The sequence below is a fragment of the Triturus cristatus genome, chromosome 1_2, assembly GCF_964204655.1.
Source record: "Triturus cristatus chromosome 1_2, aTriCri1.1, whole genome shotgun sequence".
NCBI lineage: Eukaryota > Metazoa > Chordata > Amphibia > Caudata > Salamandridae > Triturus > Triturus cristatus.
The window spans coordinates 401705919-401721927 of NC_140580.1; the positions used below are offsets into that span (position 1 = coordinate 401705919).

General features: G+C 44.1%; 1 protein-coding gene across 2 annotated transcripts in view; it reads right to left on the minus strand.

The window, feature by feature from the left end:
* The window catches only part of RNLS (renalase, FAD dependent amine oxidase), a 455130-nt gene that overhangs the window by 363573 nt on the left and 75548 nt on the right, over positions 1-16009 (minus strand). For both annotated transcript variants that reach the window (XM_085605681.1, XM_085605670.1), the window contains exon 3: positions 13258-13400. In XM_085605681.1, the coding sequence (XP_085461807.1) occupies positions 13258-13400 (143 nt within the window). The remainder of the gene's footprint in view (positions 1-13257; positions 13401-16009) is intronic.

The following is a 16009-nucleotide window of genomic DNA, read 5'->3' on the forward strand; positions in this document are numbered from 1 at the left end:
AACACCAGAGCCGCTCTGCCGCCTGAATCAAGGCATTCTCTAATAGCCTCCGCAATCTCAACCAGGGCCGTCTCAGTACTGTGTGAGGCCCTGAAGCCCGACTGGGCTGGGTGGAGGGCGCCAGAGGTCTGAACAAACTCCGAGAGCTGCTTATGGGCGGTCTTCTAACACACCTTGCCACAGCCGGGAGAAGTGAGATTGGTCGGTAGCTAGCCAGGGTAGCAGGGTTTAGTGAAGGTTTTTTTAGCACTCAGAATGGACCGTAGCGGTTTGGAGCGACAGGTTGACAATATTGTTTACTTCAGGATTAACTACCTCTGCCACTGTAGCCAGTAACCTGGCTCAGCAGGGATCCGCTGGAGAACCTGATTTAAGAGATTTAAGAATGGCCAGAGAACCAGACAGTGGAATCGGAGTAAACGCCATCAAACGGGTGCGGGCTGGATCTGGATCTGAGGCTGTCTGAAGCGGGTAAACCGCCTGCACCTGGAGAGCAGTCCCAAAGCTATCCTGGATGGTTTGAATTTTATCAATAAAAAAGCCCGATAGCTGCTCGCACCAGGAGTTAGAAGCGGGGGCGGCCAACTGTTCTGCACATGGTTTCAGGAAACTTTGGACAATTGCAAAGATTTCCTTTGAATTATTTTTAGATGCGCTCTGCATAAAAGTGGCCTTTGGCCTTCTTGACAGTGGTGTAATAGCTGTTCTGAGCCTTCCTGAGAGCTATTTTGGCCAGCGGGCAATAGGCTTGTCTCCTACAACGTTCAAGCTTTTTGCATGATTTTTTTAGTTCTTTTAATTCGTTGGAAAACCAGGGTTGGGACGGTGAGTTTCTAGCTCTTTTATGGACCAGGGGTGTGGAAAAATGTTCCACTGCTCTTGAAATCCAGTTATTGAAACCCCCTACAGATTCTGACAGACCTCAGAAACACCAGGGCGAGTATCTGTCAGGACTCTGCCCAGGGCACCAGGCTCAATGCGTGGGGGAGGTCTGACCTCCGAAGTCCTCGTGGGCGGGTAGGATGGCTTGATGGTCCATGAAAATTGAATTAGGAAATGATCGGACCAAGGAACAGGGGTCCTGTACAACTAAGGGAAAGTTGGAGCAGACCACATCTATGGTATGCCCCCCACTATGTGATGGAGCTGTAATCCATTGAGTCAGATGGGCGAGATCCAAAAAATCAATCAGATCTTTTGTGTCAGAAGCCTCCCCGCAGTCCAAATGGATGTTGAAGTCCCCGAGGAGCAAATAATTGGAGTAATGCAGGGCTCTAGGCACAATGGCTTCATCAAAGGATTTCAGGACAGAGCTAGAGAGACCGGCAGGGCGATATAACAGTGTGACCCCCAATAAAAAGTGCGGAGAAATGGTGAGGGAGAAGTCCAAAGCTTCCCCCTCCATGATATCATGTGACTCTACCTGCGTAAGATTCCAATTTTCCCTAAAAGCTACCGCAACCCCTCCTCCCCTGCCTGTTTTATGGTCGACCCTCGCAATTTTATACCCCACAGGGATAGCCATGGCAATAACAGGAGCCAAAAACTCATTAAGCCATGTCTCTGATATGAATAGCAGATCTAACTGACTGTCCACCAGCAGCTCAAAGATGTCAAGAGCATGTTTAACCATGGACCGTGCATTAATTAAGGCAGCTTGAATACACCGAGCGATCAATGGGGCAGAAGGGTCATATCTGGGTAGAGAAATGGAACCCAAGGTGTGATTGAAACGGTAGTTACAGGTCGGACATGTCCTAGAAATATTTTCCAGAACCGCCCATTCATGGCCGCACTTACTCAAGGAAGCACCAATCGACATCAATTCATCGCGGCTCCAGGACCTGCGTACAGTAGGCAAATCAGATGGAAAACGGGCAGCATTGCTGGCGCTGGCCGCATCCGGGTCGCTGACGGGCGCAGACGGGCTTGCCTTAGGTGCGCCCACTGCGCGCGTCCGCTGCGCGTCTGCGCAGCGTGCATGATTTATGCCGAAATGCCCCTCGAGAACTAGAGCGCGCCCCAAGCAAGATGGCAGCCTAGGTTGTCCCACCGGGATTCCGGTGTTGCTTGGTGCGTGTTTGCAGGTAAGCGGTCGTTTTTGAAAATAACATCAAGTTTTCCAGGTCAGTAGCAGCGTCAATTTTTAAAAGCAGATTGACTGCAAAGTGCAATATAAAACTCACAAACTCTAACAGTACAGTTCTAAAAACAGTTCTAAAAACACATTAGCAGCCTATGCACTGAATACGGCTAGAGTCATTACTCTCCAACACTCCCAGCCAGGGAAAGCGGCAAACCTAGGCACTGGCGTCCGCGCAGCACCCATTAATTATGCCGAAATATAGCGCTGGCTAGACCCAGAGGTATCAGAGCACTTTACAAGAGGATCAGCGAGTTACAGGTGATGACTTGTCAGCTATTTTTGAAGGTTGTGCAATTATTAGACCAGATTATAAACTAAATCCAGGCAAGAGAGAGGAAGCAAGTGTGGTTTAAGACAGGCGCGCAACGCCCATTGGGCTAAACGGGCTTCAGCCCCCATACCCCCCCCCCCCCCCCCCCCCCCCGTCGTTGTCTTCAGCCGGGCTGCCAAGGTCCAGATGATGGATTTACATGCACTATCATGAAGTATGCAAACCGTTCTTCGTCAGTTTAATTTGTATTAAGGCTCCTTGGGTAGCGTTTTTATTATCGGAAACCTTCGCATCCCAGAATTTCATTTTAATGATCACATCCGAGAGGCCCCCTGGAGCCAGTCTGAGCCAGCCAGCCTCTGAAGGTTTCAGCAACCCGCCCTTTTGTTTTCTTTGAGACAGTGTGCCACCGAGGTGATATTCTTGCCTGTAGGCAAGGATTTCACAAAAGCACGGTTGAGTGCTGTGCAGCATGGGGTGGGAGTGGGAAGATGTGCACAGCAGGGGGATATGACACCAGCAGGAATTCCTTTACAAAGGAAAAGCGTCACCTGCACTGGTCATCCCTTCCCCCTGTTGGGCACATCTTCCCACGCCCTGCCATGGGCGGCTGTTGTTCAAGGGCTAAAGGGCGGTGCACCTCCCCCTTTGTGGCCTTTCTATTGAAGCAGTTATTCAAATACACTTAAAAAAAAAACGTTTTGTTGAGACTTACTCCCAGTGAAATTCATGCACTTTCACAAGTGTCTTTGCCACTGTGCCTTTGTGAGCATGTGGCTGACGCTGTATACAGCAGGGCTGACAGGGCTTGCCCACTCACAGCCCTTATGTCTTCTCAGAACTTCACTCAGCTGCTATTAGTTGACCCGTTCTTATCTCATCACATGTCGGTTGTGATCAGCAAGCCTTACTGACCATACCCCATTCTATGACGAAACGGGAAAGGGTGAGTTTTTGAAGCATGCTACTGGAAGTCTGCACATACTTTATAGTCACATTTTATTAGGAGTATGAGACATTCTCTCTCAGCTCTCCCATCCCTTCCCCCCCCCACATCTCTAAGTGGTGGTGTCTCTCTAAGGCACCATCGGTTTCAGTAATTTATCATGGCTAGTAATGTTTTTTTGTTTTATTTCTTCTGCAGATTAATGACTACATGTGATATATCATATTAAAGACATAATAAACAATGTGCAGGTTAAATAAAACAAACATTAACAAAGCCTCTGTATAGCTTTTAATCACTGAAACTGCTGTATACTGGATGGTGAGGCTATGTGCATTTGTGTGAATGGATGAGACAATGATTGCAGGAGTTGGCTGAGATGCTAAGTAAATGTTGGGTGGCTGGGTATACGAGTTGGGTGAATGACAGTGGATAGTGTAATGTGGATGAGTTAATGGGTAGGTGACTGAATTGTTGAATGCAGGTGGATGAGTAGTGAATGAACGTAAGTCGGCAGTGAGGTTCAATCGTACAGTGCAATTCTATGTTTGTTTTTGAGCCTCACCACGATTTGCAATCACCAGCTGCCACTGCTCCCTGCCCCAAGAGTTGTGTTATGTGACATTGGGTTTCATGACTGACCTTTCAAGTGAGGCCCTGTCTGCCATGGGCGTTTTGGACACAGCATTTCGAGGAACACCTCAACCGAATTTTTCTCAGGAGCAGTTATTACTTGTATCCAGTCTGTGTCTTTGGAGTGTCGTTAGATTTGGTGCTTGTCATTTTGATGTTGGGAGGACAAAAGGGTGAGTGACTGAGCCTGGAATCAAGGTTGTGATGTGGAGGCTACACACAAGATCGATGTAGCACGCGCTCAGCCCGCAGAGCTGCACGAGGTGTGGAGACACTTTGCGATGGTACTTTGAGGTTAGAGGACTGTGTCAAGAGCCCTGCACGGGCGTCATATGGGTACTGTACGGGCATTCTCAGTGTGACCGCCGCACAGTAAGTCCCACGAATGAGTGCTGCCCATTGCGTCCTACGGCTCCTTCATTGGTTGGAAGTGGTTGTTCGGGCGGGGAGGGGCTATGAATGTGCGTAAGCACGGCTATAGCACCTAGTAGGTTTTGGCACTGGTGACAGTGCTCGTGCTGGCAATGAAAGTGGCACATTGAGGTAGAGAGCATGGAGGCACCTACAGTTGGGGCCTGAGTGGCGCTGTCGCCAGAAGAAGGCAACAGTGCCCCAACTTCTAATAGGAAGGCTATAGCAGCCATGTGTAAAGCAACTCTTTAATTTATTGCCCGATTAGTCCTTTCTTTCATCAATTCGTTTTTATCATTTTTAACAAATCTTGCCACTGAAGGGCCTTACTTGGTTGGAAATAACATGTTAGGCCCTGGTACCCCACAATGCTTGTGCATCAATGGATGTAGGTGTTTAGATTCAGTTTCTGCACCCCTGGGTGGGCTCTAGGGTCACACGGTGAATTGAGAGCAGAGATCCTGCGTTGAGGATGATGGCTGTGAAGTTGTGCGACACCTGGTGTCCTGATCTTACACCATGAGTGTGATAGAGCTGATTGTCAGGGGCACGTGCTAGGTCCCAGTTCAGCTGAGTGGGCTTGGGGCAATCATTCTATGGGTACCTGCCCCTGTGTCTGCTTAGTGGGCTGGGCATTGGTGCCATGGAAGACGGAACTAGCAAGTGATGCTGTTGCAATGCAGATTGTGGCCTCACTTCCAGCAAGTGGCCTTGAGGCAATGGTGCCCCTGGCATGTCCTTGCAAGAGATGCTCATGTGAATCAGAACAAGCCCCCCATATCTCCTGAGTGGCCATGGCCAGTGGTGCCTAGGGTGGGTGGGCTTCCAGCCTTTGGTTATTGTCGATTGAAGCATTTCTAGTACATAAAGTCAAAGGGTAGGTTGGTCTTTCTAAAGTAGTAGATGATCGCCGAATATGTCCACCACATCCTAAGTGTGGATTGTTAGTATGTATATTGCAGACAGGTTCCTAAGTTTATTTGTGAATTATTAGCTTATTTTCAAGTTTTTCTTCAATTCATTATCTATTTCAATAAAACCGATAAAACCTGCCAATCTTAAACATTCACTGTGCTGTAATTCATTTGTTACACCATCATAATACACATTTTAAGATGCCTCTTGCAAGTAACTGGCAATTCTTTGTAAGAATTTCCTCCATCTGAAGCCAGGCCCCAATGTGTTAAGCTGATTTATAACACCAGGCCTGTTCCCAGGACATGGGGCTAGCAAAAGATAACTACTTTTACTTAGTTTCATTTCATTATTCGTTTACTATGCAAATTGGCTTGTGTGTGGTCTCATTTTGTTATTTTCTTCAGTCTTTAGTATTATTTGCCCATTTTTAAACATGGATGTTCACTTGCTGGGAGCCTCTTGGCGCTATAGATATGAAACAGATAACAGATTCAGCTTGGTGGAAGGAATTATTATTATTATTATCGGGACTTATAAAGCACACTATCACTATCACCCTATGGGTACTATCGTTATAGTGTGAAAATACAGTTGTTTTTTTTTTCCATTATTTTAGGTGGGATAGTGGTCTGCAGTCTGTAATGGTATGGAATGATCTAACACAAACACACAAGTACAAAAACACTTGAAAGTCTTATTTTATTAAATGCAACTTTATTATACATATATTACCTTCCCTATTCATATATATATCTTCCATGTACTTCTGTATCTTTATATTTATTACTTTGCTTCTATTTCAGCGTATCCAATGCACTACCCTAGATTTCACCCTATTTCTCTTGCAATATATCCTCTACCTCCTCTCTGACTCATCTCAAACCTCACTCTACTACTCTCTCCAATGCACTACCCTTTTTATCACCATATACCGCTCTCAATATATCCTCTACCTCAACTCTCTGCCTCATCTCAAACCTCACTCTACTACTCTCTCCAATGCACTACCCTGTTTGTCACCGTATACCGCTCTCAATATTTCCTCTACCTCAACTCTCTGCCTCATCCAGTGCTTAATTTGAGCCAGTGCTTTCCGGTGCTCAGCACCGGAACTTATTCCACAGGGCCGGGGCTATGATTTCTGAACCTGCAGGTGGTGGTCTCAATATTAATTATTCCATTCCAAAATATAAAGAATAACATACGTTGCATGGTGACTGGCTGGTATGTGTTCACAGGCAGGCGTATGCCGGTACAGGCAGGCATACGCCGGTACAGGCAGGCGCGATTGTGTATCACCACATTAGTGATAAATGTCATCACGCCTGTCACTTATTCAAGAAGTCATCGTCAAACAATGGCTTGCGTTCGATTCCCAGAATCTGCTGCACCCTGCCATTGCCATTGCCTGAGCCTCCCATTGGCTAATTGTAGGTGGGGGCTGGCTCATGACGGATTTCAGGCAAGGAAGCTGCGAGAGCTCATTTGGAACTTGGGAGTGAGGTCGTGAGGAAGAATAAACTAAAGTAAGTGTGCATTTCCAAATGGCTTTGTGACCAGATTAGTATAGATGGCAGCCCTACATTGCTGCTATCCTCAATGTACTCAATGCGGCTGTGGCCCAGCACAACTTTTGTGCACCATGGAGTCACCTGTTAGTGTGCTGCACCCCAGCATGCTAATTGTGAGCGCATGTGAGTCCAGCAGGCGCCACAGCTAAACGCACCGGCATTGGCAGCATTACGGCCGGGGACAATGCTTGTGCTGTAGCAGACAGGGTCACAGCAAGCTCAGCACTGGATGCCGATGCCGTCGTCATCCCTGGACCTGCTAATTGCAGGCAGCACTAGCAGTGACATAACCTGCTGTGCTCGAGCAGCCGCCTGTTCCGCAATGCACTGATCAATATGTGCAACAAAGCATTTTATTTTGGTGTGCATTTCTTTTTTTTGCACTTGTGTCGTGTCGGTTTAGGTAAAGAATTAAAATGCATGTCACCTTCCCCTTCTTTAGGAATGACAAAATAGCAGGGACATGTACAGGCAGGAGCCAGGGCTGAGAGCACTGGTAAAGATGAGAGAGGGCGAGAGCAAAGAGGGGAAGAAACAAGGAGAAGAGAGGGATAAAACGCAGCAGTGTAGAAGAAAAGGAGGAGTGCAAATCAGATACAGAGAGAAAGAGAAGGCAGACATGGTGCGCAGAAGAGGGCGATAGAAGAGAGAAGATAGATTGAAAGGATGTAGAGGACAGGACATGACAGAGAGAAAAAAAAGCAGAGAAAGGATAAAACGGAGACACAGCTAATCACTGCTAGAAGAGTGAAAGTAAAGAGCCAAGATCGAGGGGAGAGAAAGCAGAGTATGGATAAAAAGGAAGAGGAAAAAGGGCATGGGTAAAATGCATAAAGAATAGAGGGCAAATCAGAAATACAGGAAACTAGGTAACACATCAGGTGTGAGTGTGACAAAGACGATAGAAAATGATTAGAGAGGTGAGAGGATAGACTCTTAGAGCAAAGACCTATGAGACAAACATCAGAGCAAGGTTAGAAGATTGAGGCAGTGCTAGTGTTGAAAGTGGGGCACACCAGAGGTAGAAGTGGGCTGTGGCCTCCTTGGAAACATTTTCGGCACCGGCACTTCTTTTTTTACAAATTAAGCACTGGCCTCATCTGAAACCTCACTCTACTACTTTCTCTAATGGACTACCCTATTTCTAACCCTATACCGCTCTCAATATATCCTCTATCTCTAATCTCGGACTCATCTCAAACCTCACTCCACTACTCTCTCAAATCCACTAATCTATTTCTAACCATATACCTCTATCAATATATCCTCTACCTCCACTCTTTCATTCATCCTAAACCCCATACTCTTCTTTCCTCTACCTCTCTTTGCATCGTCTCATACTTCTTTTACTATTCAGATCTCCCAAACAAGCATTTCTAAATCCTTCCCTCTGTCTCTTCCCCCTCCACCTCTCCTTTACTCATCATAGGATGCTTCTGGAAAAATGACATTTTGCTAATTGGGTGTTCCTTCCCCATAATCGAAATGGCTATATTAGACCATTCAACACTTCAGTAAACAGACACGTTTTGCCAAAAACCTTGATCACTGTGTTAATGTGTTGCAATTACTTCTTCAATTGAAGAACTACAACTTAAAATCATAAACATAGAAACGTACTTCCTTAACATAGAAAAATGGACAATAGGTGATACTGGACAGAGTTCATATTTCTCATACATTTTGACTTGTTATTTCCACTCAGTATCGGCTGCTACAGAACAGGTGTGGTGGGGGGGCAGGTTGGGAAATAATAAATAAAACACTTACCTATACCGCCGACCGCCACCTCTTCTTCCTCTGTCCTCTCTTCAGCAGGAACCAAGAAGCGAAGAACACAGCCTCCCAGGATCCCCTGACAAATCACAACTCTACCTTACAGCAGCGTTGTGATTGGTCTGAGCTCCATGATTCGATGCTCAGACAGGGACTGGCAGGCTGTGCACGTTCTCCACCCTGGCTGTAATGCAGCCTGGGTTGAGAACATGCAGAATGCGCATGACAGTTTGGCCGGCCGGAGATGGCCGGCCAAACCATCATGCGCACTTTAGGTGCTGCTACCACTCCTCCCCCTGTGACGCGGGGAGCACAGCCCCACACACCTGGCTTCAGCTGCCAGCTGAATACAGAAAACAAAATAATAATAACAAACGTTATTATTATTTTATTTTTTGTATTCAGCTTGCAGTTGAAGCAGTGGGACGACGCTTCTGTTTCCACTATGTATTTGGATAGAATCACTGCAGTTCATTGCTTCATTTATTACAATATCATCAAAATCATTGGAATTGAAAGAAAATCATGAGCATCTAAATATGAAAGTCATCAAATAATACCAACAGTACGAGTATATACCATTGAAAGGGGCACTTAGAGATATCAATAATGCATATATACACATATCCTATCATTCAGTACCATCCTATTCATCAGCTCTTTGTGATACCGCCGTACTTTTAGAATTAACTGCTCAGATTTGCTGTTACTCAATAATTTATCCAAGATTATGCTACATTTGATCCTATAAGGCCAGTCAAAATTGGGAACGTAAACACCTCTGTAAGGTACAGCAAGTATAATTATGCCCTAATGGGCTAATCATGGTCTGCGCCTCCCTAATATTGAAAGAAACCTGTGCCTACATATCTGTACTGGATGTTCCTAATAATAGCTCTAATAGACAATGATTAGCTATTTCACCTTTCTCTCAGTCCATACTCTCGAACCCCGCAAGATGTTGTGTACATCCTGCACTTATACACGCCTAAATGTACAGTTAATTCTTCATCGCTGTTAAGACCCTCTGGAATTTTGGAGACTGATAATGTATCTTGGCTCTAGTCTACGTAGTGCCTTGAACCTATCCCCTTCCTTTCACTAGGGTATGAGATCTATAGAAAAGAACCTTAAGAGGTTCTAATTACTGGCATGGTGTGTCTGAAAGTGTCCCACCGCAGGATATGTCATCTCTCGTCGGGGTATGGCCTGCATATACTCCAAGATTAGTTTCTTAGTGGGGTGTGTTGTACTGCCAATGTATTGTTTGTTGCAGGGACAGATAAGATAGTAAACGGTATAGTCTGAATGGCAATTGAGTAGTTGTTTAATCCTGACCTGTTTCACTTTGGCTAGCATTTTATATTCAATTACTGCCTTATTGTATTTGCACGCTTTTTTAGGTCTCGCCTGAGCCAGCGCTTTAGCGCTGCTCTGGCGAGAGTTTTAGTAAGCGGGTTTTGGCAGTGCAAACTAGTGGCTTTTCAGGCCTCCATCTACAGTGCATGTGCGCCGGGCACGCGCACCATTTGTCAGCCTGCGTGATCACTTTCGCGGCCGGTTTGATGTTCTCAGTGAGCCGCGCGGTCACTGAGAACATCAAAGCGGCCGCGGAAGTGCACACTATTTGCCAGCCTGCGTGCCTCTCTCCCCTTAGTGCGCGCGACTGCCCTACCCCCTTCCCTTATCCCACTTCCTGCTTGTTATTGTTTTATTGTCTCCATCAGCAGTGAAAAGGGCTCGCGCTCGACAGCTTCGGCCTGTTTGCAGTGCCTGAGACAGGCAAATACTTTAGCTTTCCCGCCAGTTATAAAGGGTCAGCATTCTGCAAATGAATAACTGCCAGGCAATCAGCCTTTACCCCCTAAAGTGCCCTGAGGCCAAACCGACGTTACCCTTAACTTACTCGCATGAGCTAAAATCAACAATGTCCGAGTGCCTCATTAAATGTAAGCGCTGTGGGACTCGTCCCAGTGTTACCATAGCATTCATTATTTAGTAGTTTAGCAAGGATACCATGAGCCTTAATGCAAGCAAGAAACTAGCATTGGCATAGCCAATAGGTCTCGCCTTTGGGATCTTATAAGTGCTTAGTTATCCAGCACAATAGCCTTCGTGCAACAACATCAACTGTTGCATGGCTAAACACTTATAAGGTCCCAAAGGAGAAACCTATTGGCTATGCCAATGCTTGTAATTCATGCATGGGGAAAAAGCCTGTTGGTGTAGCATCACACTGTACAGATGCCGGGTAAGAAAATGACCAGACAGTCTTTCAAAGACGAGCTTCTCTTGTAAGTTACCTGTGGATGTGTATTCAAATTCTCTCCTATAACACCGTCTACTCTCAATATGTGCACATTTTTTCTGAGTATGCCACAAACTTGTGTTGCACTCACTAAGTAGTTAGCGATTAATCCAATTTGAGGTTTCTGCTCTACTTTAGTAATTTTATCCGAATATATAGTGGAGATAACAGGTCAAACTGGCCGATAAATATGAACCTTGTCCCGTACCTTTGACACCCCGCGAGTGCCCGTCTGAAAGGTTTTTGACGGAAATAACATTATACGTTAGATTGGTCGAATGAGCAGTTGATTGAACACTGTGCGGAACCGCTGCTATACTGGATGTCATTGTATCGGCAGACTCTCCAAAAGTGGTAGAGAGGCTACAAAGGTGCAAGCTGGGAATGTAGAATTCTATTCACCATATCTTCAAAAGAGTTTGACTTTTAACTGAATTAAAGGAATATAATAGAGATACATAACTTAAACTCTGACGTGGCTGTGGAACATGATATGGGGTCCTTCAGACAATAGTATTCAGAAAATGAGGACTCAAAACTGCAATACATGAACTATAATCACAGAAGGCTGGTTGGAACAAGGATTCAAATGAGGTTAAGCAAATACCTTAGAAAGTGTTCTGGTGGGCAATACAATAAAAGGTGAGCAATACAATAAAAGGTGAGCAATACAATAAAAGGTGAGCGTCAAGAAATTACAACTATACAAGTGAGGGAAGGGTATGGCATCACTTGAAGCATGGAGGAAAACTCAAAGGAGTTGAAGAAAAGTATATAGTGACAAACACAAAAAATAACGATGGTGAATATTTTAGAGCAAATAGGAAACTAGAAGAAGTGAGCATACAGGAAGGGTAGTGGCGCTTTGTAGAATTAAGAAACGCAATTTAAGCAGAGGTGAATAAATACAAGGTGACAGAAAAAGAATATTAGTTTCTTCATCCTCCTTACTCCCCCCTTCGTTTGCAGAGCTATAAAAAGCAAAACGAAATGGTAAAGGAAAGGGAAGTCGGAATCACACTTAAAGGAGCACTGCAGAAAAAAATATCTAGCAAAGGATATAGGGGGCCCATAGCTACTTTTTGCTGTTAATTCAGTTGCCTAGATGAAAATATTTCCCAGGCTGAGGTACTGAATTTAAGACTGTACTTGATCCCAGATTCAAATGAAAAGTATGCAAGCAATAAAAGATTCAATGTGTTTAAGGACTTTTCTCGATAATCAGTAACCAGAGTATAGCAAGTGATGCACGCATGTATTTTAATTGATGGATAAAGTTGGACTAATCTCAAATACTGTCATGTTCTCTGGACTCATTCTATACCATTGTTTTGTAGCTTATGTGTACTACTGCAGAGGAGAACAATGATATGCAAAACAGCATTTGTCCTGCTCCAGCAGGAAAAGTCCATCCCAGATTACTAGGCCACATCCCCTCAGAATGGGAAAACAAGCAAACATACACCACAGTAGGCCTCATCACTGAGATGCTGCTAGAGTCCCTATGACACAGCATGCAAAGGGCCCACGCACTGGCTTATCCTCGCCACAGAGAATGACATACTAAGGTGTATTGTGTCCCATTACAAAAAGGGACCAACCATATGCAAACCAGATTTGGTCCAACTATAAAAGGAATGGTCAAGCCCAAATTGCTAGTGAATTTCCCATGAGAAGGGGATACGTCTCTAAAGTATTGGAATACTTCACTAGTTCCACTGCATAACCACATTTAAATCCTATGTATTTCTAGAAAATGTGTTTGAAAAGCTGTAAGGTGAAATACACCATTACCCATCAATACTTCGAAAGACTATTTGGCTGGAGACAAACCCCAAACCTCTCCTAGCTCTGTCACTTTATTCACTTGGAGCAGTAAGGGGTATTTTTTTCCTTCAGGAATGATTTTGATTTTCAATCGTGGAATGATAAAGGACAATAAAACACACAGTAGGAGAGTGCAATTCAAGATGTGAAAAACAGGAAAATTAAAACATCAATACAAGAAGCAAAAACATGAGAAAAAAATTGTAAGCGACCACGGCTGGAACTTTTATCAGTGTACACAAATAACGTGATACAATAACGATATTCAAGACAAGAATACGCCACAGGATATGCACCTAAAAGAAAAGATAGCATGAAACCAAAATAGTGAAAGAAGAAAATATTTTTAATTCAACAAGGAACTGTTCTGCTTTTTTGTTTCTTGAATATATTACTTATGCATATTAAACAGCCATCATAGAGCACAAAATGGTATGTTCCCAACGCTACCTGACTGTTGTAAGTAATATTTCACTATTGAAGAAATTCCCTTGGGAGTCACAAAATTCTTAGATCCTTCTTTCATCACCATTCCTTCAACTGGAGCAGTCAGTGGTTTCAAAATGCCCTGCGCCAACATTTCATCATAGAAACTGAAACAAACAAAAAAATACATCACTGTCCAGTATTTTAAAAAAACATAGTTACAATGAAATAAAATATTTTTCTGAAACAAATTAAGAAAAGTATAGAATTTTCTCTGAATAGGTCTGATGCTAATGAGATTTCAAACTAGTGCTGCTCATTTTATTAATGGGTACACAATGGCACAATACCTTAACACCCTAAGACGATTAGTAATAGTTTTACATCTTTCAATAAATGTGGCTTCCATTCTTTGTAGGATGTTTCCCATTGCTCCACCTCTTGTATCTGTCCCGCCTACCCATATCACAGACTATTTGATTTCTTTCTTATTATGCTTATGTGTCTCAAAATACTGTACCAATGGTGCCTTTTTGGTACAACATCTTATCTTGGACCATTTTGCAAAATTCTACTTTTCACTGGTTGGCTCGTCTGTACAATATATAATTTATCACAAGGACATGATATGGAATACACAACACTTCTCATGTAACAATTTGAAAAATGTTTTTGTACAATACTGATCACACTGATGTTCATGTATTTGTATTTGCTAGTAAACTGATATGTGGTGCACCTGTAATGAAACCTACGGGGTCATTACAGGTGTGGAGGATGCACCAGCTGAGCGTCAGTTGAGGAATCTCCCTCTGTGATCTGAGATGGTACTCCCCCACTGGATCGAATATTTTGAACAATTTGATGTCTGTATTTTACAAGAAACCTGGGCGATCACACCGGTCTAAAACCCCGGGTATGTTACTTTCTGTCGACCGGCTGCCACTGGTATATCAGGAAGACCAGTGGGGGGGGGGCTATTCACCTGGATTAGGATAGATCTGCTATGCACAATTAGAGAGATTAAAATCAATAACCACAATATACTTGCAATTAGCCTCAGGGGTGGAAATGGTAGGATGGTGGACATATTCAATGTCTACGCTCGTGGGACCAAGGCAGGCACGTGTTCTCCAACCCTCCAAGCACTAGAAAATATTCTTGAGGAGAGTGAGATATCAATACCTCTGATAGTTGCAGGAGATTTCAATTGTACATACGAACCATTATGCACAATGGATGTATCTAACAGCGACCAGGTAGAGGCATATTAGCATGTTCCCCCCCTCGATTTCCCACCAATCAGAAAATGGACACAAACTGCCCTGCAGCTCCAGGCCGTAACTCTTGGTTACGGGCTTAGAGCAGCAAATGGCTGTACCAACTCTGATAAGATGGGAGCCAATACTTTTAATAGGACATCTAATATGAGCCGAATTGATTATGTTCTGTTAGACATTAGGTTGTGGCCAGAAGTACTGGATATGGTGGTTGGGGAAACAGCTGATAGTGATCATAACCCGCTCGAGCTTTCTATGACCCCAATCTGGAGTAAAACCAGTGACACTTTAGAGATAATGCTCTCGTCTAAGGATTTATATCCCTCGAACGATATTAGACGATTAAAGTGGGCACGGATAGCGATCGACACCGTTAAGACTGAAGCTATAAATCAAACCCTTCAAGAAAGCATTAATATGCTTCACAATAGAGTTGAACAGCAATATGAGCTCAAAACGGTCACAGACATACACTCGACATTTTTTACACAGTTAGCTTACCACTTTACGTGCTCGAGACCACGTCGTAAGAAGACATTAGTCAACTCACAACATTCTTGGTTTAACCAAAAATGTGAGGAAGCACGGTCATATTTGGCAGCTGAGATTAAAGCCAAGAATCCTAATAATATAAGATCGGCGAGAAGAGTATACAAGAAAGCTCAGAGGGAAGCTAAAAAGGAGTGGGTGGAGGTTCGCTGGTCAGAGATCAATGTCACTTGCAAACAGAAGGATCACAGACAATTTTGGCTACTTGTAACAAGGGGAGATGCTGAAAGACCTAGATCACCCACTAACAATATCACAGGGGCTGCATGGTTTGACCATTTTCCGGTATTTATTCTGGACCAGGTGTGACCATCACTGGAGGCTCTTCCCTAGAATTAACCAATTTGCAGTCAAATGTTGATCTTTTTACTGTAGCTGATATCACAGAAAGTATTAACTCTATACTTAAAAACAAAGCATCAGGTCCAGATGAAATACCTGGAGACGTCTTTCTAGCTGATATTCCCAAATGGTCTAATTATATGTGGTTACTAGCCAAAGGCATTGCTGCCGGGACCCCTATACCACCTTCTTGGAAGGGAGCGGAGATCATCCCGATCTACAAAAAGGGGGACGGATCGCTGCCCTCAAATTACAGGCCGATAAGCTTAATAGATGGGGCGCAGAAAGTTTTCTCCCGTGCCCTGCTTATTAAATCACTGATTGGATGGAAGAGAATAATATTTTATCTCCCTTCCAAGCAGGGTTCAGGAAAAAAGTCAGTACTATTGACCAAGTCTTCCGCTTCACCCTATTGGCCTGGAAGTCTGTGATACTAGAGCAGGGCAGACTTTACACTGCTTTTATTGATTTGAAGTCCGCTTCTGATCTTATCCCAAGGGCCACACTTTGGCAAGTCCTACAAGATCTGGGGCTCCCTCATAACATTCTGGCACTTCTAATACGACTCCAAGGGGGAAATTATGCTAAAGTAAGATGGGGAGATC